General features: G+C 36.4%; 1 protein-coding gene across 1 annotated transcript in view; it reads right to left on the reverse strand.

The window, feature by feature from the left end:
• Positions 1-24748, reverse strand: part of HCN1 (hyperpolarization activated cyclic nucleotide gated potassium channel 1) — a gene marked incomplete at both ends in the record, with an annotated part of 197065 nt that overhangs the window by 85581 nt on the left and 86736 nt on the right. Inside the window, one exon of the mRNA XM_080637760.1 lies at positions 4405-4566. Within this exon, the coding sequence (XP_080493886.1) occupies positions 4405-4566 (162 nt within the window). The remainder of the gene's footprint in view (positions 1-4404; positions 4567-24748) is intronic.

Below are 24748 nucleotides of genomic sequence, written 5' to 3' on the forward strand. Positions count from 1 at the left end.
TTCCAACATAACAAACACTAATCAACTACTGCAAGGGATACTTTATGGCAGCAGTTATACTTGTATGGCCAGATGGCATGAGTGGCAAAAATGTCATCTCTCATCTCTACTTGGCTAGAAACTCTGTCCCATATAAGATCTGGCTATAACTGTTCATCAGTTGGGACTTGCACACTGTGTTTCTCTAATTCACTGCAGCTGAAACCAAATGTAAAATGCAGAACATCTGTTTACACAGATTGACTATTGAAGAGGATCACTGTGCTTTTCTGTTCTTGTGCCTCTCTTGCTTTCAGCTGCAAGTTTTACTCCTAATTTTCTAAAGAACTGTTGGCTCAAACACTGAGGTTTGGTAAAGATGTTTAGTCTATGAGTCATTATGGAAGTACACTAATCTGAAGCAATGCAGATCAGAAAGCTGAGCATAAATCACACAAGGAGCTGCAGATAATATGCTTTTTGAGCCATGGGGAAAATAGGATCATTGCGAAAGTCTGAAACTTCTTCAGACCTTTTTTAGGAATGAAAGTCACAATACTTGTGTTAGACTAGAAATGGCATCAGAGAACTGAACACCCTTTCAGAAGTAACTGGTATTATATCTGAAATGGATTGATTGGAACATAGAATCATAGCATCACAGAATGGGTCTGAAGGGACCGTAAAGATCATCTACTTCCAATCCCCCTGACATTTTCCACTAGACTTGGTTAATGAAAGCCTCATCCAACCTGGCCATGAAACACTTCCAGAGCGGCATCCACAACATCTCTGGGCAGCCTTTTCCAGTGTCTCACCACCCTCATAGAAAAGAATTTTTTCCTAATATCTGCTTTAAATCTCCTCTCTTGTTACCTTAAAGCCATTCCCCCTTGTCCTGTCACTACATGCCCTCATGAAAAATCCCTTAATGAGTTAAAGTGAGAGTAAAAACTAGCTGCTGCTTACTTTTATGTTGTATTTACTAGTTTTCTTATTTTTCAAAGAAGCACATTGATACTCTGGAAGAGCAGAAGATCCTGCCTGTTGATAGTAACTCAACACTAATGAAGTCAGTGCAATCAAATGGCAGTAATGACACAGAAGTGGGCAAGTGGGATCACATTTAGAAAACTTAAGTAAGATTCCAACTGTGGCTTTCATTTCATAGCAACATGACGGCAAATGTTAGAACTGGCCAAGAAGGCCAACACAAGAGTACTATATGGGTTCATTATTATCATTATTATTATTGACAATAATATCTCAATGTGATCTTTTGTTTAACTGCTTATGGTATAGGTTGGTGCAGAATTAATCAGTGGTGATCTTATTCCTTTTTACAGAGAAGTTGTTCCTTTTCATTTAATTTCATACTTTATGATACACTATGTCATTTTATCATCTCTCAAAGAATGAAAATCCAACTGATTTATTTTGCTTTAATTGTATCCAGTCACATTGTTCAGAGAAGCAGTAAGCAAAATGCAGCTTGGTTTCATTATCCTATTGCTTTGTCAGACCAAATTTTAGCTATGTTATTTTTCTTAACAGTATTTATAAAGTAAAACCATGAGCATGCCTATGGAATTTCCATACTTTCACCTAGCAGCTCGTACAGAGGAATCAGCTTTCAGGAGAACACTTCTAGAAGTTCTTGCACTCTGCAGCCTGAAGCAACTAATGTGCAATACATAAGGGCTGAAAGAGTATGCTGGGCTGTGTCAATTGAGGAGGCAACATAGCATCCTACTTCCTTTAGCAACAGGTTATCTGCAAATGCTTTGGCTTGCAACTGCCTTGCATACTGGAAAACTAACTTTCTCTGTCTGAGCTCACACTGGCTTGAATAATTATTCAAGGCAATGACCACAATGAATAAGTGTTAAAATATCACTTCAAAGCAAACCTGGTATATTAGCTTCAGGTTAGCCCTTGTAACAATGTCATTTAGAGGGACTTACATTGGAGCCACGGTCTGAAACCCAGGAAATGCTCACACAACCGAAAAACTTAGAAATTCAAAGAGGAGCAATTTTGCCTTTCTCAGAGCAGCTGTATTTCAGAATTATTTGACGCAAAAATTTGAACAGAACTCCAAATGTATGCAGGTGCAAGGAGTTATGTTTAGCTACTAATCTACTAATATGTCTAACTAAAACCTGAGTAGAAAGGAAGACTTTAACAGAAAGGTACATTAGCTGGGGCTAGGGAAGGACCTTATATTCCTGACAATATTGTCCTTTTGCCATGGCCTTCACTACCAGTTCACAAAGAACTTAAGGTCAGAAGAAATAATAACATTCTTATCAGACTTTCTGTCTCCACAGCACTTGAGTCAAAATCCGAGTGTTCAGTGCCATTATTTCAGTAACAAAAATTTTAAATTTTCAGAGTAGATCAAATTGTTATATGCTATAGTATACTGTGGGAAGAAAGGTACCCCTCTTGCCAAAGCTCTTGCAGTAGCAGGAACACAAAGCCCTTCCAAATGCCAAAGTCAGCAATCAGGTAGACTCTGAATACACTAACAAAGCATATACCCATCATCACCATCATCACCATCATCATCCTTCTATTTCCTCTGTCATTTCAGAGGACTGATATTCCATGATGGCTTCTCTGTCTGTGTTCAGTGCTAAAGAATTTACTTCCAGAGCCTGGAAAGCAATCAGAAAATATCTCATAACACCATGACAGAAGAAAGACTAGTTGTTTCCCCCAACATTTGCCTTAGATATGCTCCTGATTCCAGACTGGCAGTTCACAACTCTTTCTTTTGCCATAGGACTAAAAGACTGCCTATGCCATGAACATAATCTTGTTCAATTTTCAGTTCCACAATGTGCATTTAACAGCAACAGGTAAAGTTGCCAGACAAATAAAAAATAAAATGAAATCAAATGAAATGAAATAAAATAAAATAATAAAATAAAATAAATAAAATGGTGTAACTTTTTATTTACTCTTTCCATTAGTGTGTGGCCTGTCAGGAGACAGAGTGTTTCCATAAAAGAACCTGCGTGTGGGCAGGCAGAACAAATGGTCTCCCCAAGCATGTGTACAGTACGCACAGCCTTCTTAGATTAAACACAGCTCTTCTTATGGAAGAGAGAGAATTTAACAGTTCAGTGTTATTTAAAAGTTAAATACTTCAATTAAATGTAATCCAAGGCTTCATTTCACTCACTAGCATGGTTTTCATCTAGATCTTTAACAAGCTCATAGAAAATGTACCCTTTGCAAATGTGAATGGAAGATGTTACAAAGCAGAACCCAGAATGCAGCAGAATGCAAAGATGTGCCAGTCAGCATCCTGGTGACCTACTTTTATGTAGCAATCCCATTTTTGAAGATATGTCACTATTTATTTATTTTTTTTTAGAAAAGCTGCACAATGAAGTGTCAGCAAACATGCTGCTTATCATTAAAGGTGTTGCTTGATGACTGTAAGTACTTGTCTGTATGACTGACAACCTTATCAACAAGCTCTCAGAGTAATGTGCAGTATCACTTTCCTAAAGGAACAAATACGGCTACGTTTCTACAACAGAAATATGTGGGACTGAGCAAGATGCCCATCTACAGTAAAAGTACTATCTTATGGATTCTAAGAATTGTAAAAACTGGAGAGACACATGCTTTCCAATGGCCAATGACAGAGTTGCTTAGGGCTTTCTCGTTTTGGTATAGGGACATTTCAACAACTTTTTCAGTGTATTCCCTAAGTAAATATTCTATTTATTACTTCATTATTTGACTTGATAAAACTACTTTATTTTTCACAGCCACTGATCTTTAAGGCACATGTTAAGCAAGCAGAACATCATTACTCTTCTTTATGAGTAAGGCACAGCCTCATTCCGCACTTGGAGTAAATCTATTTCGCTTATTTTATTTAGAAAAAAAACATTCAGACTGTTAAGTTGGGAACAACTTGGTAAAGGGATCATGAAATGACCCAGAAGGTATTTACAAAACAAACAGAGGACAACACTGGAAGAAACAAACTTTATTAACATACCTTCAAAAGCATTCTGAAACTATAGCCCAAACTGAAAGCACTGGTGAACTGAATGTTTCTAAATTTCTTTTGGTGTTTGTTTATTTGTTTGTTGGGGTTTTTGTTTTGGGGTGTTCGGGGTTTTTTTGTTGTTTTTTTTTTTTAGGGAATAAGGGTTAATAAATCAAAATTATCTTAAAACTGAAAGTATTTTCTGGCTCATTTACTGGCAAGAAGTCAATATAATTTTATCGGTGCTGAGGGCCCACCAACAAAAAATAAAAGTAACCTTGAATAAATTGCAGGGCAAGTATTTTTATAAATTATAAATTATTAGGCAAGTATTTTTACACTTAAGTCTGAAGCTAACTGCTTACAAAAATAATATTTAGAAAGCACAATGAAAAATGAACAATACTTACAACCATACCGTTTAGGGACACCCAGCAATCTGGTGGGAAATCCTGGAGTAAAGGTACTAAAAACTGCAGACAACCATCCCAATGGCACAGAAGCAGCATCATTCCAATCAGATTAAAGATTCTTACCACGGCACTGGCCAGATCGTACGTCATGTGGAAAATCTGTGGGCAAAAATTACAGGTGATGTAAATCAAAATGGGCAGGTTAAATGCATCCTGAACTGCTAAAAAAGCTGAAATTTCTCAGCAAGGACTATTAATTTGGGCATATTTATTTGGGCAGAGAGCTGTGTCGACATACCTGAGGCTTGGCCGCACATCAGTTTTTTATAAGGTGCCAAAAATGGCATATTTGGGATAACAAGTCATCAACTAAAGTGTTTTCTTTAAGCCTACAACTCCTTTGAATTGAAGCAAGTTTCACTTCCATTTCTATACTATTAATCCAATTTGGACATACCAGTTCACCGAGCAAAATGACAAAAAGGTTAATTCATTGCTCTTAATCATCATCAGTTTTCATGAAATAGTCAGCATTCTGCGGCTACTACATCCGCAGTAGCCAAGTTTACATCAAGCTACTAGAATAATTTTTATTTCAATATTTCCACATTCTAAGACAAAAAAATGTTTGCATCTGAAATGTGTCTTACAGCAAATCACACATATACTCTTAAAAACAACATAGACATTTTCAGGTTTTTCTTGGGCAATTTTTTTGGACAGAATTAGCATGAATAGCAGCAGTCAGCTGCCAAATGGCATGGAGAAAAAAATCTTTATTTAGAACGATTATGCTATATTGGTATTAAAGAACTTCCAGACTACAAATACAGGCATATTCTTCACTCATTACACAATTCAGTCAAATCAAGATAGATATGTTGCATTTTAATATACATAATTATCACCATGCAGAAGTTCCATGCAGAAGATGAAAAATGTCCAGTTAGTATTTAATGGGATTTTAAATAGAAATTATGATTTAATTGTACATACAGACATAGGAATCACAGGCTCTAGTGCTGAAAGCATCAGATTGGCAGAGATGCATAGGCATATTAGCACATGACATTATGCATTTGTAAATAAGAGAATTCACATATGAAAGAGGGAATGTTTGTATCCTAACTTTTACATATCTAAACTAAAGGCAGAGATGAAGTACCCACACTATAAATAAGTGCAAGCGCAAATACTGATAGCATGTTATGGTGTCGTTCGACATAATTTTCTTTTAGTGGGAATTTGCCCTCATTTGAAAATGATGCTATATGTTTTGAGTCCCAAAATGCAAAACCTGCATAGTAGAAATATACCTCAGACATTAACTTCATGTGCAAAACTTTTTCCCGATCTAGGCCATTTTAGGAGAAAATATTCCAATCCCAGTTTGATAGACAATGGAAACAGATGCTTGTAACATTACTCAAAATGTCAAGTCTTATCCAAATACCACCTAGCTCCTGTCAAAATTGAGGAGATGAAACTGATATTTAGGAGATACCGTAAGTGGAAATCAACAGAAAAGTGTCACCATTACACATTTGTCTTGTTAAAAAATGTATTTACATTACAGCTATTTCAATAGCTGCAGTTTCAGTGGCATGATATGAGCTAAGAGAGTAGATGTGTGAACCAAAATAATTTTATATTAAAGAACTGGAAGAAATAGCAAGGATTACTATTGTTTTGGAACACTAACGTTCACTCAGGTTACACTTTATCCACACGCTTATTATACTACAGCCAGAAAGTACATATGAATTCCTGATCACATGAAAAGTTTCGTAAGTTTTGCCAGAGAAAGCAGGAATATTTGTCTAAATAAGTGCAGAATATCAGACAGAAACAATACATATTGTACATAGAGATCACAACTTCCCCAGGCACTTTCTATTGCTCTGGAAAATCAACTTATCACATTTCTTTACTATGGCTGGACAAAAATAAAGTTCTCATCCACACTGTTTCCCTACTGCTTCAAGCTTACCATTAAGCTTTACAGTAAGAGAAAAGATTTTCAGAATATTTTACTGTATTGGATACTGAGAGGTTTTTTTAAAAATGGGTCACAAATATGACAATCGGAGCCAAACTGATCACAAACATCTTCATTTCTATACTTAGAACTTATACATGATTCTAGGTACATGTGACAAAAAGGGAAGATCTGTTTCTCCAAAACCCTCCAGAGTCCAAAAGGCAGCACTTGCATGTACTTAAGTCTCCTTCACCTTTATCCTGCCTCTGCAACTATGGGCTTAGGCACCATGACAGATTGTGCATGTATCCTGTGATCATAGCTGTATAAAAATGTTAATTCTATGGCTCTTTCACTTGGATGGAGCCCATTTTTGGGCATCAATTCAGATTACACTGATGGTCTGCAAAACTCATATCTTGATAGAGAATTTCCAGGAGTTAGAGCATTTTCTCCTGGTACATTTTAATTTCAAATTTTAAAATTATATCATTGGGTAATGTGCTCATAAAAATAAAAATCAAAAATGATGAAAAAAAAAAAAAAAAAGGAGAAAAAAAGGAGAAAAAAAGGAAAAAGTGAGTGGATAGATTTACCAAGGTATTTATTTCAGCATATCTAAGATCTTGCCTAGCTTTTACAGATGCAGCAATCCTTCATGTATGTTGGCTTAGTGAGGTTTCCCCAAATGCTGCAGTAGAATCAGGACATAGAAAACATACTACAAAAGTTGACTAAAATTCAAACCAAACAGCTGGAGCAGTGAGTTCAAACTAAAGAGCCTTGCTGGACCAAAGAGGCCTGCTGTTGGGTTTGGGTTCTGCAAGGACTACTCTATACTGTCACAGTGGTACAACTGTGTAATCATAGTTTTCTTCAGAGCCTCTTCATTAGTAGTGTGACCGTGTACTGCAAGAAAAATAGCATGTTGAAAATTTTATGCGAATCCAAATCCAGCAAAAGGAATGCCAGCAACAGCCTGGGAATGACACTTCAACCTTCCTTCATTTCTGAAACCTTTCACTCCAGAAATAGCTCCTGTGCAGCTTAGCCTGCAGAGTCAGTATTATTAAAAATTCATAACAATATTCTTGATATTATCTGGTTTGCTTAACATGATAACAGTCTCATCTTTTCAACCATACCATACTTTTATCACTCATCTTTCGCTTATATAATCTAGTATTTGTGTAGCCTATTCTAAGAACCGTGATGACTCTGGATTAAAGAAAATAACTTCATAGGCAAAATCTGAAGTAAATGCTGAAAAAATAACTTTTAAGCATATTCTCTCCTCAGCAAATAAAAGCTGTGTTTTTTTATCTTAAAAGGAACTTATTATGGAAACGCACGCTTAGTTGGAAAAAACCCCACATTTAAATACACAAAGCATACATTGTAAATGAAAAATAATATTTGTTTATGGTACTGTATTGACATATTTACATTTGGAAGGGGGGGCATTTTTTTTTAAAAGTAATAGCTAAACTACCTTGTGGGCTAAAGTCATATATTGTATGTTTAATATTTTATGTTCTTACATTCTGGAACTGATTGTGATACATCAAAAAAGAACAATAAGAAAAGTCATATTTTTATACCATTTTCTTTTTTGTACTCACAAAGTACAGTTTCTGTATTAATGAACCAAACATTATTAAAACTCCTAGGAGATGTGTAGTTTGTCAAAAGAGGAACTGAAGGACAGAAAGCTATCGCCACACATTTCAGCAGACGTTGGCTTGCCCATCAGCCAGTCCTCCAGTGGGATAGGAAGAAATACAGAATGACCACAAATCAATTTACCTTGATTTTGCAGTACAGATGTGTGTTCAGATCTCCCTGTATGAATGGATGCCTTTTTTTAAGATAATATTGAAAACACAAATGATTAAAACACTTACTCACAACTGAAGTTAGGCTCCTAAATCTCAGGTAGTTAAACATAAAAATTCATTTAACACTTATCAATCACAGATGTCATGCAAATAAGCAGGAATTTTTGCAAAACATATTTGAAAGTCTGGCCATTTTATTTAGGCTCCTAATTTTATACCTCAATATACAGCTGAACCAGAATGCAGTGCACATTTTGGAAAACAAACAAAAAAAAAACATTACTAGAGTGGCATAAGATTAGTGCAATTGAGAAAAAAGTAAAATTCCCTTGAAAACCAACTCTTTCTACATTTTTATTTCACATAATGTGAACAATTTAATAGATACAGCTCCTTTTTATTTCCTACTCAGTTTCAATTACACATGCTACCTTATTCTTATTTTTATTCTTATTCTTTGGCTATAATATTGTCTTTATTCATAGCTTCCATATACTTCAAATTCTAGTTTAATAAGAAATGTAGTTTATGAACTCACTGCTAAGAACACTGAATTTCTTTCTGTGTTATTGTCACTATATTTTCTCAGTACCCTGGCAACATTAAATTTTTGCCTTAAGAGTTGTCAATGCCTTTGATGGTGGCTGATATATATAACTATAGATTAACAGTTTCTACTATTTTAGCAAAATATTGCTCACAGAGAACATGAAATTGCTGAAGAAGTCTGAGTTCACATGTTTTATCTCAGGTTTTACTCACACTTTATTAATGACTCTTTCTATTCCCACAGCAGGAAGCAGGCTGCTCCTTCCTCACATTTACAAGGGAGTGTATACTTTAAATTGGTCCTGCTAAATCCTGACTTCTGAACCTGAGACAGAAAACCTGTTCCAGTCTTACCGCCTCAGTTGCTTAACAGCATTTGAGAGAATGTTAACAGTGCACATACAGTTTGAGTGAATGAACAAAAAAAAAGTGTTCAACTGCTGTTATGGAGTGCATAGGTTATCTTTTCTGCCTTCTGATAATTGGAATGCAGTATGTGTTTAGCTATGATTTTTAGTTCAGTTTGCTTTTTATGTTCAGTTTACTTAAAAAAAATTACATAAGAATTAATCTCTGATTAAAAACAAAAAAGGAAAGAAACAAAAAGTAAGTCTTTGGACTTTTAGAAAATTTGTTGAAATCTCACGTCACTGATTTCATACAGACATCTCTTCCACCCCTCAGAAGTACTAAAGGTGTAGCACAAAGCTATCTTGGGTTTAATTTAGGATTTGCATCATGCCTCAAGCAATATGAAATGACAGTCATATTAAGTGAGCTGTCTGGAGTCTGGAATATTAAATACCCACAGTGGGGAAACAGAAAGAGCTGCACACATGCACGGAGGCTTTAGAAAGCCTGCTGAAAGCTGTACCAAGGGCAACACAGGACCTCCAGGCTAGACTGCAGGGCAAAATAACAGTTATAAAAATGACAAGGGGTTTTTGGTTCCATCTCTGGGTGAGTCCAGAATTACTAGATTTATCCCTCAGAGCAGCAAGTAGACAGAGATTATAAACCATAGGATCCAAATTTTCCTACATGAGCTAAATGTTCACTTGTAAAATAGTGGTTGTAACAAAGCTCCACATGAAATAAAAAAAATATAAAAAGAGGAAGAAGCCTAATGCCTCTTTTTGAGCATTATCTCTCAATCTACTTTTTGAGCAGACTCTCTCAATATGCTTTAAATAATGAATGACAATTTTATTTAGCCATTTAATATTCTACAAATGGATTTCAAAAGACATTCTTTGCAAATATCACTTGGGATACTATGGGTTTGATCCAATTGCTACCAAAGCCAATTTCTTTGGGAACTGCAGTTTACTACACTCTACATTGGACATACATCTGCTCAAGTAGATGTAAACATCTACTGACTGAAATGCCTGGCTATACCCTCAGGCTAACACTTTACGCTCAACTGACTCCTCACGTGTATGCTTAATTTTACGACAAATAATTCACCATTGATAATTCAGTAGTCAGGAAAGGTATATAGCATTATTTAATCTACTTGTATTTGGGACCTTAAACTGATGACAAACACAAATATCTGCTCCTGCCTGAGCTGGCCCTGAAGGGAAAAAGCAGTGATTTAATAAACAGAAGAAACTATTTTTAATCAAACTTATCCAGAAAAAAAGAGCTGAGAATGGCCAATTTTATATGACCTTTAAAAATTGTTATTTTCTAGATGGAGTCAATTTGACATTAGGTTTTATAATAGAAGTTCTATTTATTCCAATTCAAGGCATGCAGAAATGGAAACAAACATCTATGGAGAAAAAAGAACAGCACAACATACAAATGTGACAGCATGCTGCATCCAGGTTAAACCTGAAAGCATTAATAAAGGTATTTTGCTGAACGATGAATTAGGCAAGCCTTGGAAAGGTCACACACAACCAGGAAGTAAAATTTATTAACTATATCTAAGTTCTGCAATATGTATTTTCTACTGCAAATTGGCCAGTGCCATACTAATATATTACCTCTCACACAGAGGACATGACTTCACTGCCAAAATGTGTGGTTTTATTATCCTGTTGTGATTGATGTGTGTGACCCATTTAAACAGAGAGAAGCAGTCACTTCATAGTTCTGTGATAAAGAAACCAAGTCAACAATGACAGTCCTCAGGATCCTGAATTAAAATTACAGTGCTAATTTTCACTGTGATTTTACAGAGGTAGAAGTTTCATTCATTACTTATAGTGATAATATAAACTACTTTACTAGGCTAAGCTTTCATCTTCATTAACAGAAGCAAAGTAAACCCGAACAAAAAATAGTTCACAGCAAAAAAACATGCAAACCTAACAGCCTGCTTTTGTGACAAAATTTACCTGAGGCTCTTCTTAAGTCATAGTACCGAACTGAGTGACCATATGACAAAAAAATACTTGACTGTACATGAGCACAGAGATGAGTACAGCTCCATTTTCATTTCAGCATTATTTCAAGCATCAGCACTGCCTAACCTTCACTTCGAGCTCCTTAATGGGCCAAGTATCTCAAGTGACATCATCACTGAATTCAAGCTGGAGACATCTGTGAGTGGAGCTGATCTAAAACGAACATTTCATTTATTATTGTTTGTAATTACTTATATCTTACAAAGGAGGCAGTTTGAAGACACAGCCAGTCTAAATGGTCCAAAATATTATTTATGATTTTTGTTACTAGCTGAGTGAGAAGAACTGTTGCTCATATTAATATGCAGATGTACTCTGGGGGAAACAAGAAAAAAGAAGTTATTCACCATCATTCATCTGCCCACAGAAAGGCCAAGGAAGGGCCTCCCATAGCGCTGAAAAGGGCAGCAGAGTGAACAATGTGAATCCTAAAAAATGTCAATGCCTACAAAGTTTCAAATATAAGGACATAAAGTCAGCTACCTGATTGCATTTTTAGGAATTAACATCAGCTTCTGAAGCCTAAGTTCACCAGTTTCATTATAGTTACAAGCAATTTTCATCCTTAATAAATGTGAAACAAGCAATAAATACATCCATATATTTATAAATCTACCATAAAATGGTAAAGAACGTTGAGACAACTCTGTGATAACCTTAGAAAGTACCAAAGTTTCCACAAAAAGCGCCATGTCTGATGAAATTGTTTTGCGACATTATTGATCACCCAAGTCTCACAAACCCCAAGCTCTTTGATTTCTATTTTTAAAGCACAACTTTGAAGATAATCACGCTCTACCCTCAGAATGACAGGTCTTTTCCTCTGAGCCACATCTTTAAAGGAAGGGAACAGGGCAGTGCCCTGGCTGCACCAGCCATCAAAACCAGCAGGACACGATCCTGACTCACAGATTCCTGGATCCAGCAGTGAAAGCCAATGAAAATGGATAAACAAAAAGCAGACTGCAGATAGCATTTATAAAAATGTAGAAAGTAATGGCATATCCCAGAACAACACATTTTTACAATCCACTACGTATAAACGGGCCACATGTAACCAACCTCTTTCAACCACAGTATTTTCCTACACTAGTTTTTTTCTATTTTAATGCATTTAACTTCCCAACTCTGTGAATATTATGAAAATTAAATCCTATAATTTAATCCTAATTCCTACAGTAAGTGAAGCACCAGGAGATTGGGTGCACATAGAAACTTGAAAGTCTGCATGTCTTCAAAAATTTTATCTGAAACTGTTGTTTCTTTAAAACGATTCTCTTTGTGTATTTTATTTCCATTAAATCTGTATGCCGTGGCAGGCTGCAAACACATTCAGTAAGAACGAAGCTTGGGAAGCAAATTAAATTGTGTGAATAACAGGAAAAGAAAGTTTTCTTTTACATAATCCTAAACCACCAAAAGAATCAGCTTGAGATTTAAGGGGATGGTTCCTAATAAATTAGAGTTACTGAGTCACCAGTTCTTTTTACATGATGTCTAGCCCCAAAATCACACAGTTGCATACTGAGCTTCAAACTAATTGTCCTAATTATAATATGTCAGTATCCTGATCTAATAGCAAACAACTGAAATAATGAGGAGTACATCTCCTGAGGAATTTAAGTTGGTGTCCTACTGAAGCTGTTAAGGTTAACCTTTCAAACACAGAAATAATGAGAAATGAATTGAAAATGAAAGTCATTATGTTAAATTTCCTATGGAGTGAAAGTTCTGAGACTAAACTGATTCACAATGCTTTCTTTTAATAGCATGTGATACCTTCATTTTAAAAACCCAAAAAATATTGTTTTATAATGCACAATTGTTACATTTTAATGTTTACATATTTGGATTGTTATGATTAAACATAAACTGTGAATAAAATATATAAAATTCCATAGTGTATCAGAATTTAAATTTTGCTTTTTTACAGTAAATTGAAAGAAGAGTCCATAGGCCAATCCTTATTAAAAAATGAGACTGTCAGTACAAGTCAAGGCAGATGATTAATGCAAATAATGTGCGAAAGTCAGATCCCTTCATCAGATACTGGATGCTTAAAACACAAACAACATAAAATCCATTTATTCCTTTGAAAAATCTTGGCAATAGCAAATATTCTAAAATCAATTATACATCATTGCACATAAAAATCAAAGAAATAACATCTAAAAGTATGCAGTTGAATAAATTATTGTGCTAATTACTTATCAACAATTTGAGGTCTAAGTCAATGTTTCACAATATTGGCAAATTATTTTTTAAATTACACGGCTAATTAAATTGCATTACCGAAAACCTTTTTTCTGAGAAGTGCAAATGCAGTCCACGGTTACAACCTTATTGTCAGTTAAAATCAAATAGAGGACCTATTTTGGCATTTTAAGAAGTGATGCATCTACAAAATTGCCTGCAGAAATTAAGAATTCATTTGCCTGGTAAAAAAGTCATGCAGTCAGAAAAATATTACCAGTTTAAAGAAATTACTTTGGAGATCTGCATAAAATACACTGTCTTGTAAAATAGTATGTTTACTTGGTTTAGTATGTAAAAGTACCTTGAGCAGAAATTTCATATGCTGAATTACTCTAGGTTTGTAACTGTGTTCAACCATTCAACAATGGCTAACATTATTATGAAAAGTGAGTGAATGCTTGCAATTCCCACAAACCCACAAACATAACTCAGTTTTGAATGCTCAAAAGTCCCTACAGATCTCCAAGGATACTCCATGAAAAAGTGAGAGATTATTAAAAAAAAGGGGAAAAAAAGGCATACAGGTAATGTTAGAAAAGAGGAACTACAGTAAGAAGAAAAAAATACTTTTTCATCACACTTGGGTTCTTTGTTTCTTGCCTATTTCTGAATCATTATTTAAAATAACACTTGTTTCTTATGGGAAAAATTTTTCAGAATTCAATACACAATGTGTTTTAATGCTATCAGTTACAAGGATGAAAAGCTGATGAGGAGACACTATGCTTGGACTGGTTTTTTTCCCTTATTTTTTGAGCTAATTAATTAACTAACTAATTAATCAGTTATATTTTAATATTGTTATCTTAACATGTTACAGTGTTTTGAAAAAGAAAATTGCTAGAGCTCAGCAAGTTTAATGTGTAAAACTATGGTGCCTCTCTACTTACTATTATATAGTCTCTCCAATAACAGATTATTAATATTTTTTTTTTTTTTTTTAAGTAATACCTTGTTAAACACTATGCCTAGCTGTAGATCATACTGGAATGAGACAGATTACGTTAGAAATGACACAACATGAATTTGAAACATACGTTAAAATATGAGTACTGCAACTGAAATAATTTTCTACTAAGACTCATCAACAGCAAATCATGAACTTCACAAAGATCTGGTGAGTCTGGTCACAGTCAGAAAGCTCCACTAAAAACTAACCACAACATGTAATTACTTTTTACTCTAAATTAACACTCCTAAACCCCCACCCTCTTCCTTGGGTTCCTTTTGTATTATTCTGGCACTTTATCACACCATCAAGAGAAACACAGGATGTGTGCTGAGCCCCAACCCAACCTGACTCCTTCCTCTCACCCCACGTGCTCCCACACCTTAATTCTGTCAGTGCTTTTCACACCTCTCGACCACTGAGCACAGAGGTGCTCCCACGTGCACGATCCTTGTCCCAGCCCATTTGCACAACAAGCTGCCCATCGAACCAGCCTCTGTGGGACACAGCACATCATCTTTCCTGGGAAGGTTGCCCCCAGCCTAGCAAGCACTACATCAGGTTTATTTCTGCTGAGGGTGTGATGTGACAGCCAAGCCTTTCCAGATACAGATCTGTACTTGTCTCCCTGAGTTTAGTTTCTGGGCTGTCTTAGCAGTGGCTTTCTACTACTTTCTAGCTGATCTGACAGAATACATGTCTTGTGTTCAAATTGCCCTTTGTTATAAATCACTTAAACTTTGCTGCAGTACAGAATACCCACTAGGTTGCACTTTGCAAAGCAGGGTCTGATTCCCTAATTCAGCTCCTGCTGACACTGGAGTCATCTCAGGTCACCATCTATGGTCTATCTTCACAAGTTTGATCTTAACATTTTATCATTGCAGTCAGTTTTTATGAGACTACTGAGTCGTAAGTGATCTGTTGTTGAACACTAAAAAAATAAACATCTTTTGTACGGTTACTGCTATTTCTGTGTATGCTCTCAATCAGCCATTCATGCTGTGGTAGACAATATGCCTCCCCACTTGTCCCAGGAAAACCTTTGTCCTCTCATGTATTTTGATTTAACATGTCAGCGTTACTGCTAGCTAGATTCTATTGCCAGATCTCCTTCAGAGAAGTACTTCAGTCCATTCGGCAGTTGGTAACAGGAACAATCTTCTGTGTCTTTGCCATCTTGCACTGATTCATCACGGGAGTTTTTCTGTGGGACTGGCTGCAGCCTTTTCCTATTGATGCAAATATATGTCAAACAGATAAACTGCATGTTGCTTCACAGAGCTAATCCATCCTGTGTTCTACAAAGGGCCTTACAGGTTTAGTAGCTAGCAGCAAGCTTTGCTGGGAGATGTCCTACTCTCAGACAGCATTGCTTGAAGGCTCAGTAATTTAGGTTGCTTTCTTGCAGCTTATTATTTACAAAAAAAAAAGTGACAGAATTTTGTCAGTTCTCAAGGGCACGTCACTTTTACTGTTTTATTCCACCTCCAGACCCTAGCAGCACACCGCCAATTCAAGCACAGTAGTCAGTGCAAGCTGCTGCTAGGGTTACCATTTCCTTGACATCACCAGCTACGGTTCAAGACTGTGTTGCAATACTGCACAACACCAAGTAATTCTCCTGTTTGTCAGTAATGCAAAGCAAAAAATATCTCTCATTTCACATTTTCTTACGAATAGACCACATTCACTTGCTAGCTTCTGGGCTGGTTCAGTATATGCTTGCCACCACATGGCCTTTTACTGGTCTTCTGTTTCTACTTTCTCTGTCTGCTGGCATTAAAGCTGACATCACAGTCCTGCTGGAATCAAACTGACTATTGAACAACAACATAACCCATATATGACAGCCAAATGACTGGCAGCCACTGAAAAGAAGGCATAGTAAAGCAAAACTTGAGGCTAAGAACTTGAAACAAACATGCTGTTCATCTTCGAATTATCCCATGTACCTCTGCTATTTTTAATTCTTCCTTGAACAGAAGGAAAACTTTGCGACATTTAAATATCCTTTGGGATATTTACTAGTTTTATATTCCATTCCCTTTACACTGCTGTTAAAAGATGAAGATTTTTGTTGTTGCTGTTTGAGTGCATTCCTCTACAACACAGGCTGCAATCTACTGCTTTCTTTCTCTTCCAGCCTGTCTAGCCCTTGTTTTGCACAGGTCTAACCTCCTGATGTTTTCCTTTTCTGCTTTGTATATACAGCTCACATTCAAAACAAAAGAAAGATTGCTAAAGCAGTAAAATGTTTTGGTGGGTTTTTTTTTGTTTGTTTGTTTGTTGTTTTTTTTTTTTTAAAGAAAGGAGTAGCTTTTCTTTCTCTTTGCGGATTATAAGCAAATGCAAATTGGTGTTGAGATTTTGACTCACTTGTATTTTTGAAGGCAGGCTCTTCTGTTACTAAACATCTGGAGGAAAAGGATTTACTTCCAGTAAGCAGACCATAATTTCCCTCTGGTTTCTGCACTTTCTCTTATTCTTGTACCCCAGGGCACCCCTGCAGTAGATTTTCAGTCCATCCATTTCAAATGTTCTATTTTTCTATACCCTGCCCCTGTGCCATATCCTGTTTTGTTTTTCATTTTTTTTAATACATTCCCACAGAGAACTTCAGCATTACATCCAAAAAATACACAGAAAAGGTTCTCAATTTAGAGTAAGTAACTCTATCCATCTTTTTTTTAGTTTAATTGTACCCAGTGGCTGCCATTGAGAGGCTACTATTTCAACTCTCACATTGTGGCAGTATTGCCAACTACAAGCCAGTGCAATTATGATTTAGGTGAACATATAAAACTTGAAATTAATTTAAAAATATGCTTTGAGTTGTTCATACTTGCATGCCTATCAAACTTCCTTCCAAAATTGGTGGGAAGCTGAAAATAGTTATGAAAAAAGAAAACCGTAATAAATCTGAGATGTTAATAAAATCACACAACTCCAGGATCTGGGATGTAAAGAAAAAAGCAATACTCTAAGGCCTACAATAGCACTAGAAGAGTTTGCAAGTCTGCAATGATATTTCAATCATCCTGCTGTTACTAAGTTGGCCCTAAATTATAGACATCCTTTATTTCTAGAAAGCTAAATCCTGGAAATTTATATTTCAGTGTATGTGTGGAAATGGGCTCAGCAAGACTGCACTGTTCAGGTAGTGCCATGACGAGCAATGAGGGATGGCATCTCACACATGGTCAACAAGGATGAAAGCACATTTTGCTGAAGCACATTCTTGAGCAACAAAAGTGGTGAGTGGCAGTAGGAGCACCAGCACCCCCCATCAGAGTTGCAGGCTGCCCTTTCCCCTTCTGCTTCTTCTGAGGTCATATATTATGATAATAACACCAGGATATTTGGGGTTTGTCATTTGTTTTTCTGTCTGCCCTCACTCATGCCATGATCAGCAAAACTGAGCCCTTTATACAGAGAGTCAGGGTGTCTCAAAGCATTTATGTGGGGATGGCAGCAGATCCTCTTATTTATTGGCCCTTCTTATTTCTAATGAGGTGTCTAGGAGCAATCAAGCAACCCATCCCACAAGCCAGCTAATGGTTTATATCCAAGTGCTCTTCCTGCTGCATAACTGTTGTGTGCCTGTGGGGTGTGTATGTGTGTGGCATCACTCAAGAACGGGAAAAGAGGGCATGAAAAAAGGAAGGAGAAGCCGTGCTTTTACAGAGCTGTGTAAACTATTTGGCTACCCAGTCCTTGCCCTGCAGAGACAGGCTGTAAGTAATGAAAACAGGTGAAAATAGGATGCAGGGAATTTTCTGAAAGACTGCTGAATGTCCCTGCCCATGGCACGAGGGTTGGAACTAGATGATCTTAAGGTCCTTTCCAACCCTAACTATTCTATGATTCTATGATTCTATGTGGAATAGCACTTACTCAATTCTCTATCAGGCAGTATTCTCTGAAGTACAATGTTCAAATTACCTGGACAATTTATCACCTGATCAAATAACCCTGTCACTTGGGTAGTCCATCTGCCTGGAACTTGCTCTAATATTCCATGCCCCAGAAGCAGCAACGAACAACTGCCATTTTTCATACATCAACCTGCCAAATGCAGTTTTTAGTTCCTGTATGATGTCCAGAACAAATAATACTAATTCCTGCATCACCCATGTATTTTCTACACATTAAAATGTCATAATTTTTACTGCTAAATACAAGAAGGAAAAAAGAACCAACCATAATAATGATCATTCTAGGAAATCTTTCAACATTTAACCAGCTACAATCTGACTTCCAACATACAATTTCCAACAAAAAAATTTCAACCCTTTTATGCCCCTAAGATTATGGAGTGAGAGCGTTCAGTGTTTTTACATGAGGAAAAAACAGTGATGAATATTATTTATATAAAAAAGCCTACATAATTGATAACAGTAAACTGGATGCTAGCTTTGAAAGTCAAAACAAAGCCACTTACAAAATACATTTTTCAAAAGATGGAAGAGGTTTTGTAATCACAGACTAAACCCTGTTTAAATCACAGTCAGGTCTCTTCAGCATCTTCTTTTCAAACTCTTTAGTTTTCCTCTCGATTTGTCTTCTCATTGCACTTCAGCGATTATTGATTCTTTGCTTCTGAAGAAGCACAATTATAAAACAATTATCTGCTCTCTCACTATTTCACTGTCAGCCACAAGCAGAATATTATTCCATTTAGTGTTCTGTTAGATCTTTTCATACAACTATTAAAATGGGAAAACAGAGAACAATTTGTTTTCTGATGCTGGATATAAGGTACTAACACACTTGTGATATCATCTGTATATCTATGCATACATAAACATATACAGATGACATATGACAGAGATGTATACAGAAGTAACACTGGGCTTTTGATACATGCCTGGTAGCTCTTATGCAATCAAAACTCTTCTACCTTTGCCACACTCTCCTCAACAGTGTTTCACCACCAAATGGACTGTGCCTGTGCATAAAAGCAGCACAAATCAATGCCACACTCAATACACAGTACTTTTCCACCTACTCCACTTCTTCTTCACTTTCAAAAAGCTCTTTACTGAAGAATTTACAGAGCTCCTTTGTAGGATATATACACCTTCAGTATCCAAGGAAAATCGTTGCTCCCAGGGAGTCTGTAGGGCTTTGGCATTGCCTTCAGTGGATCTAGCATTTCACTTAATTTCCCTTTGTCTTCTTGTGGCTGAGTTAAATTAAATAGCAGTTAGTATGCTCCAACCACAACAGGAGAAAGGATTTGGGAGCGATGAATTCAAGACAGCCAAGAGGGAGAGACAACTCTGTGGTAAAGATAACAGAAACCTTATTCCCTGTTTTATCAGATGTTTCACATTTTGGTTTTATGCCTGAAATAGCAAAAGGATCCATAAGCACTGCCTTACCTTCTACATCAAAATAAATAAAAAAAAAATTTCAAGTTTTATTTGTGTGTCACACTGAGAACGTACACATCTTTCTGTTATCAACAAACAGCTACATTTTACCAGTCTGCATTACATGTTCTTGCATTTATTGTACCTGTATTGGTAAAACCATGCTGTTAACATGCTCTTTTCTGAAAAGCAAGCTACAGACAAATCAGTATATTTTGCATCTTTTGCAGTTTGCATAGGATTCACAGGGAGACTGGATCTTATCTAACCAATTCAAAAGTACCCAATTGAAGAGTACCATCATGTCGGTATTTGCTACTCCTGTATCTTCATATGAAGACCTAAGAGAAAATACACTGACACTGTTTTATATGTGCTGTGGACTTAAATGCTATTTAGCAGGAAACTGAGAGGAATGGGGTATCACTGTCTGTTTCACTGACTATACAAGCTACGGCCTAAATCACCAGGCACTGAAAACTGGCACAGAACATGCACAACCCAATTACAAACTTTCCTTGCTATTTCTATTATTACTATTACTTATTTTACATGAACTTAAAAAAAAAAACCAAACAAAACCTGCCTTGCTAAGCAACTTGCAACATCACCGGGATCTGGCTAATTAAGGCTTGAAAAAAAATACCACATGGATTAATGCATAAAATGAACACTTAGGCTGTCTGAACACTTTGTTCTTCTCCAACATAGCCTATTGCATTTTAATTCTGTAGGATTTTTTTAATATTTTTTTCTCCAAGTGAAAAAAGAGACTTATTTTTCAGACTTATTTTCTCATTACTGCATTTGGGGTGACAAAGGTCACACACTATTACTAATCATTTTAGGACACAGTTAAAGATTTTTTGTGGCTTTCACTTTGGTTGTTTCAGTTCTTCTACACCAAGTGACACAGAAATTATTATCCCCAAACCAAAAGGACTGTAGCCACCTTCCTCAGTGCTACTTCAGCAATGGCTCAGGTATCAACACTACTAACGACTGCTAAGAAATACTACCACAGGGATTCCTCTTCAGTATCACTTGCAGCTCAGCTGTCATACTTCACCTTCTGAATCAATACAGTTGATATTTGTGATCACACTGATAAGCCTACATGCAAATGTGTAGGGACCTATTCTTGTATTTATCAATTACCAATTGGAACACAGCGATAATGGCAATTCATATGGACGACAACTCTGCAGAAAAAGCCAAGTGAAAGAACAAGAGACGACTTCTATCGTGTTTTCCTCTTGTACGGCACACACAGACCAACCCTAAACCTCCTGCCTTTGTCACTGAAAGAGCTAGGTGAGCACCCTCAATGCAAAAATCCTCCAGTGTTGCTGGAGTAGGAAACCTGAATGATAGAAACTGCTGTCTGGAAGAGTCTCACTGTTCCACTGAATTTAAAAGACATCTGGGAAGACTCACATTCTAGTCTTAGCACCTAAATACCCTTAGAGAGGTTTTTGCAGTAGTTGGGTTTATTGCTCTCCACTCTGCAAGGGCCAGCAAGATCTTTGTTCCCTGCAGTAAGAAACTTAAAAGAGGTCCGCACCAACCTGCAAGGGCATTTCTCCCTGTTTGTATGGGATTGAGAGGGTAGGAAATAACAGATGTAGCTCCTCCTCTCCCTTGACAGGCTCTTTTGACACCAACACCCTACACAACAAGGGTGTGAGCAATAAGCTAGCCTGGGTAATCATGCAGCAATGTCCCTGTGCTACACTGCCTCGTGTTTGCACTGTGTGAAAAGCTGAAGCAGGCCCATTGGAAGTCTTCTATCTCCACACAAGCCCACAGAGAAGTCTTGCCTCTCTTTTGTATTTTAGGACAGTTCCTGACTAAAAGTAGTCAATAGATGAAAAAGAATAACACAATTACTAATATACTGCAACCTAACTGGTCACTAGAAAGGATTAATACACACACAATGTGCTAATTTCCATTGAAATAAAAGCCTAAATATGGGTGTAAAGAAATGCATAAGCAAATAAAAACAAAATTGGGATATTTTATTCTATTGTAACAGTTTACTGGTTTGTCAATTTCCTATTGATTTTAATATAACCACCCTTTTCTTATGCAACTCCTGGTATCTACCTTTAAAAAGTATAGACTTCTTCAAATCCTGCTGAATGTGTCATTAGTATCTTGAGACACATGGCTGTCACCTGATGTAGAAAAACCACCATTTCTTTATAACATTTTCAATTCATTATATTTGAATTTTATTGAAAAAGCCTATATTCTCATCAAAGAGGGCACCCACCCAGATGCAGTCCACTCCTGTTTGTGCTTTCTCTCTCTGTTGTCATGGCTTTACCAAGGAAGTTTTAAAACATGTTAAAATAAAAATAAAAAATATGAACATATTTTAGCTATTTTTTTATACTTCTTTAAAAGAAAAATGTATATTCAAGTCCTTGTATGTATTTTTCACAAAAAACCTCTAAATAACTCTAGATAACACCCAGCAATCCTCACAGAAGAATCTGTTAGCCATCTTTATTAGAGAAAATATGGAGTCTATTATACAATTGACATTTTGGAGATCATCGTGTGTATTAAGCTAATACGATTTTGCTTTTATTTACACATAAAGCATTTGATTACTTCTGGACAAAAAAGCAAGTAGTGCCACCTAGGGGTATTCACAAGCTTATGAATTTGAATTTTTGACAGCTCAAATATTTTAAATTTCATTTATTCTTCCTAACTGCACTTTTAGGAGTAAAAATATGTATTAATGGAGGTTTAGGCAATTTAGTTTTGTCAGTCTGAGAGTAAAACACATGATAATTTCAGAAACACCATGAAATTAAGTTTTTTCTCTCTCAGCAAGTAGCTCTAAAGTAACAGGTTCTCACAGAAAACTGCAAAAGAAATAATCTGCATTTTAGAAGGAAAAAAATAATTGAGGAAAAAAACCCCACCCAACAAACCACTTTTTCCTACCTCAAAACTCCCACCTTACCAAAACAGTGGAAAAATAAGAATCACATTAACTGGTTGTATCAGATGTGTAAAACTTTATTTCACATGCTTGAGCTTCCATTTCATTTCCTCCGGTCCAACAGAAGATGGGCCAGGCAGGAGGATTCCTCAGCAGCACTTTTTACTTACTTCATTTTTCATTTCTTTGGTTGTTTTCTTTTGTTTGTTTTGTTTTTCCCCTGTGTTGTTAGGTTTTGTCAATTAGGGATACACTGTTGTTATTCTGGAAAGATTGTGAACGGAAAAGTGGATTAATCTTTTATAGACTACTTTCAGTTGATGAAAAATACACTGCTCCTGAAAGGAGCCTTTAATATACCATACATCACTGATTACAGATAAGGACTGCTTCATTTTTCAGACAGATTATTTCATAGAAAATACTACAGAAAACCACACAGGCAGAGGACTTACCCCTGCTATTCTTAATGGAATACTCATAATGACCAAACCGGCCATGCTCATGAAACAACATTTTAATCTGGCTGCCTCAGCAATGGAAATGCCTCATGACCTTTTGTGACCATGGCAGGGACCCATCGCGCAACTGTAACTCAGCACTTCATCAACCCAGAACTTTACACACAAATTTGTTCAATAACAAAATATGCATTTCCAGGTGACGTGGTGAGCTTTTCCTCCCAACCCAGCAAAGAATACAGCAAAGCATATAGAAAAGTACCCTATTTTAAGCACATGAGCGGTTGTCTTGATTTAGTGTGAAAAAGAAAGGAAACCCCACAACCAAACAGGGGTCTGCCCATAATTTTTAACTTTGCATAGGAAGTTTGGCATCACGGCAAATGTACAGTTACTTGCCTCTCTCAACCCTGCCTCTTTTGTCAGGCACCAAACTGCTCAGTGTGCTTTCAGTCCAACCTGCCACTGCCCCTATGAAATACTCTCATACCACTTTCTCAAATACCACAGGAGCAGGAAATGCGGGGTTTAATATTCTGAATTAATTTATTGCTGTATTTGTCTATCTGATTTTTCAGTCGTACTGGATCACAGAATCACAGTAATCACTTAGTTTTACTGGATATAACTTAAAAAATCCAACCTTCACCTAAGTGCAGAAGCAGCAGAGTCTATTCAGTGCAAACTACAAGAAAACCAGACAAGTCATTTAACAAATGATCTGTGTTCCACATAGCAGGGTTCTTTTCACAGCCTCCTCCTCTCTATCAAGCACACCCACTCATCTCCACAGTCAAGTAATTCAAAGATGTTATCAAAGTGTCTGTGAGGCTTGAAGAATCTACGAAATTGTATGGATTATTTAGAAAGCACTGCACAGAAACAGTGTATTGTAATGGATTTTTCCAAAGAAGTTGTTCAACATTTCTGTTAGAAATCTGCAGGGACTAGAAACATAAGCAGAAGAGAGAGGATTTAAGTCATACTTTAAAGTACTAATGTCAAAGCAAATGCGGACTGTGGAATCTTCATATTCTATTAGTAAGCATTCAGATGATACAACACTAACACAGTAAAATTCTATTAATCACAATCTTAAAAAAAAAAAAAAAAGAAAAAATGCTGGGTGGGTTCCCTGGTCCCGATCCAGGAAATCACTTAGCAAGTATCTTATTTTAAGCATATTAGCAATGGGAAAACACACAAAACCAACCAAATAAGGGTCTGTCCAACATTTCAAATATGTATAGTTAGGTTGGTTTCACTGGAAATTTATCTTCTTACCTGTCAAAACATAGATCCATTCTGAGTTTAGCTACCTCTTTTACATTCTACTGGAGGATTCTTCGCTTTACATCATCTACCAGAACCAAAAGTCTCCTCCTTTACATTATTTCTCTTCTCTGAAGATGGTATTTCTGCACCTAGATACTGCAAGTCCTATTAAACCCTTGTATAAGAGTCCTTGCGTGCAATTCACCAAAGTAATAGCATTTCCATGGCTGCATTTCATTCCAATCTGATTTGGTTTTCTAGTGGAATGGTTT

The sequence above is a fragment of the Psittacula echo genome (assembly GCF_963264785.1).
Source record: "Psittacula echo genome assembly, chromosome: Z".
NCBI classification, from domain to species: domain Eukaryota; kingdom Metazoa; phylum Chordata; class Aves; order Psittaciformes; family Psittacidae; genus Psittacula; species Psittacula echo.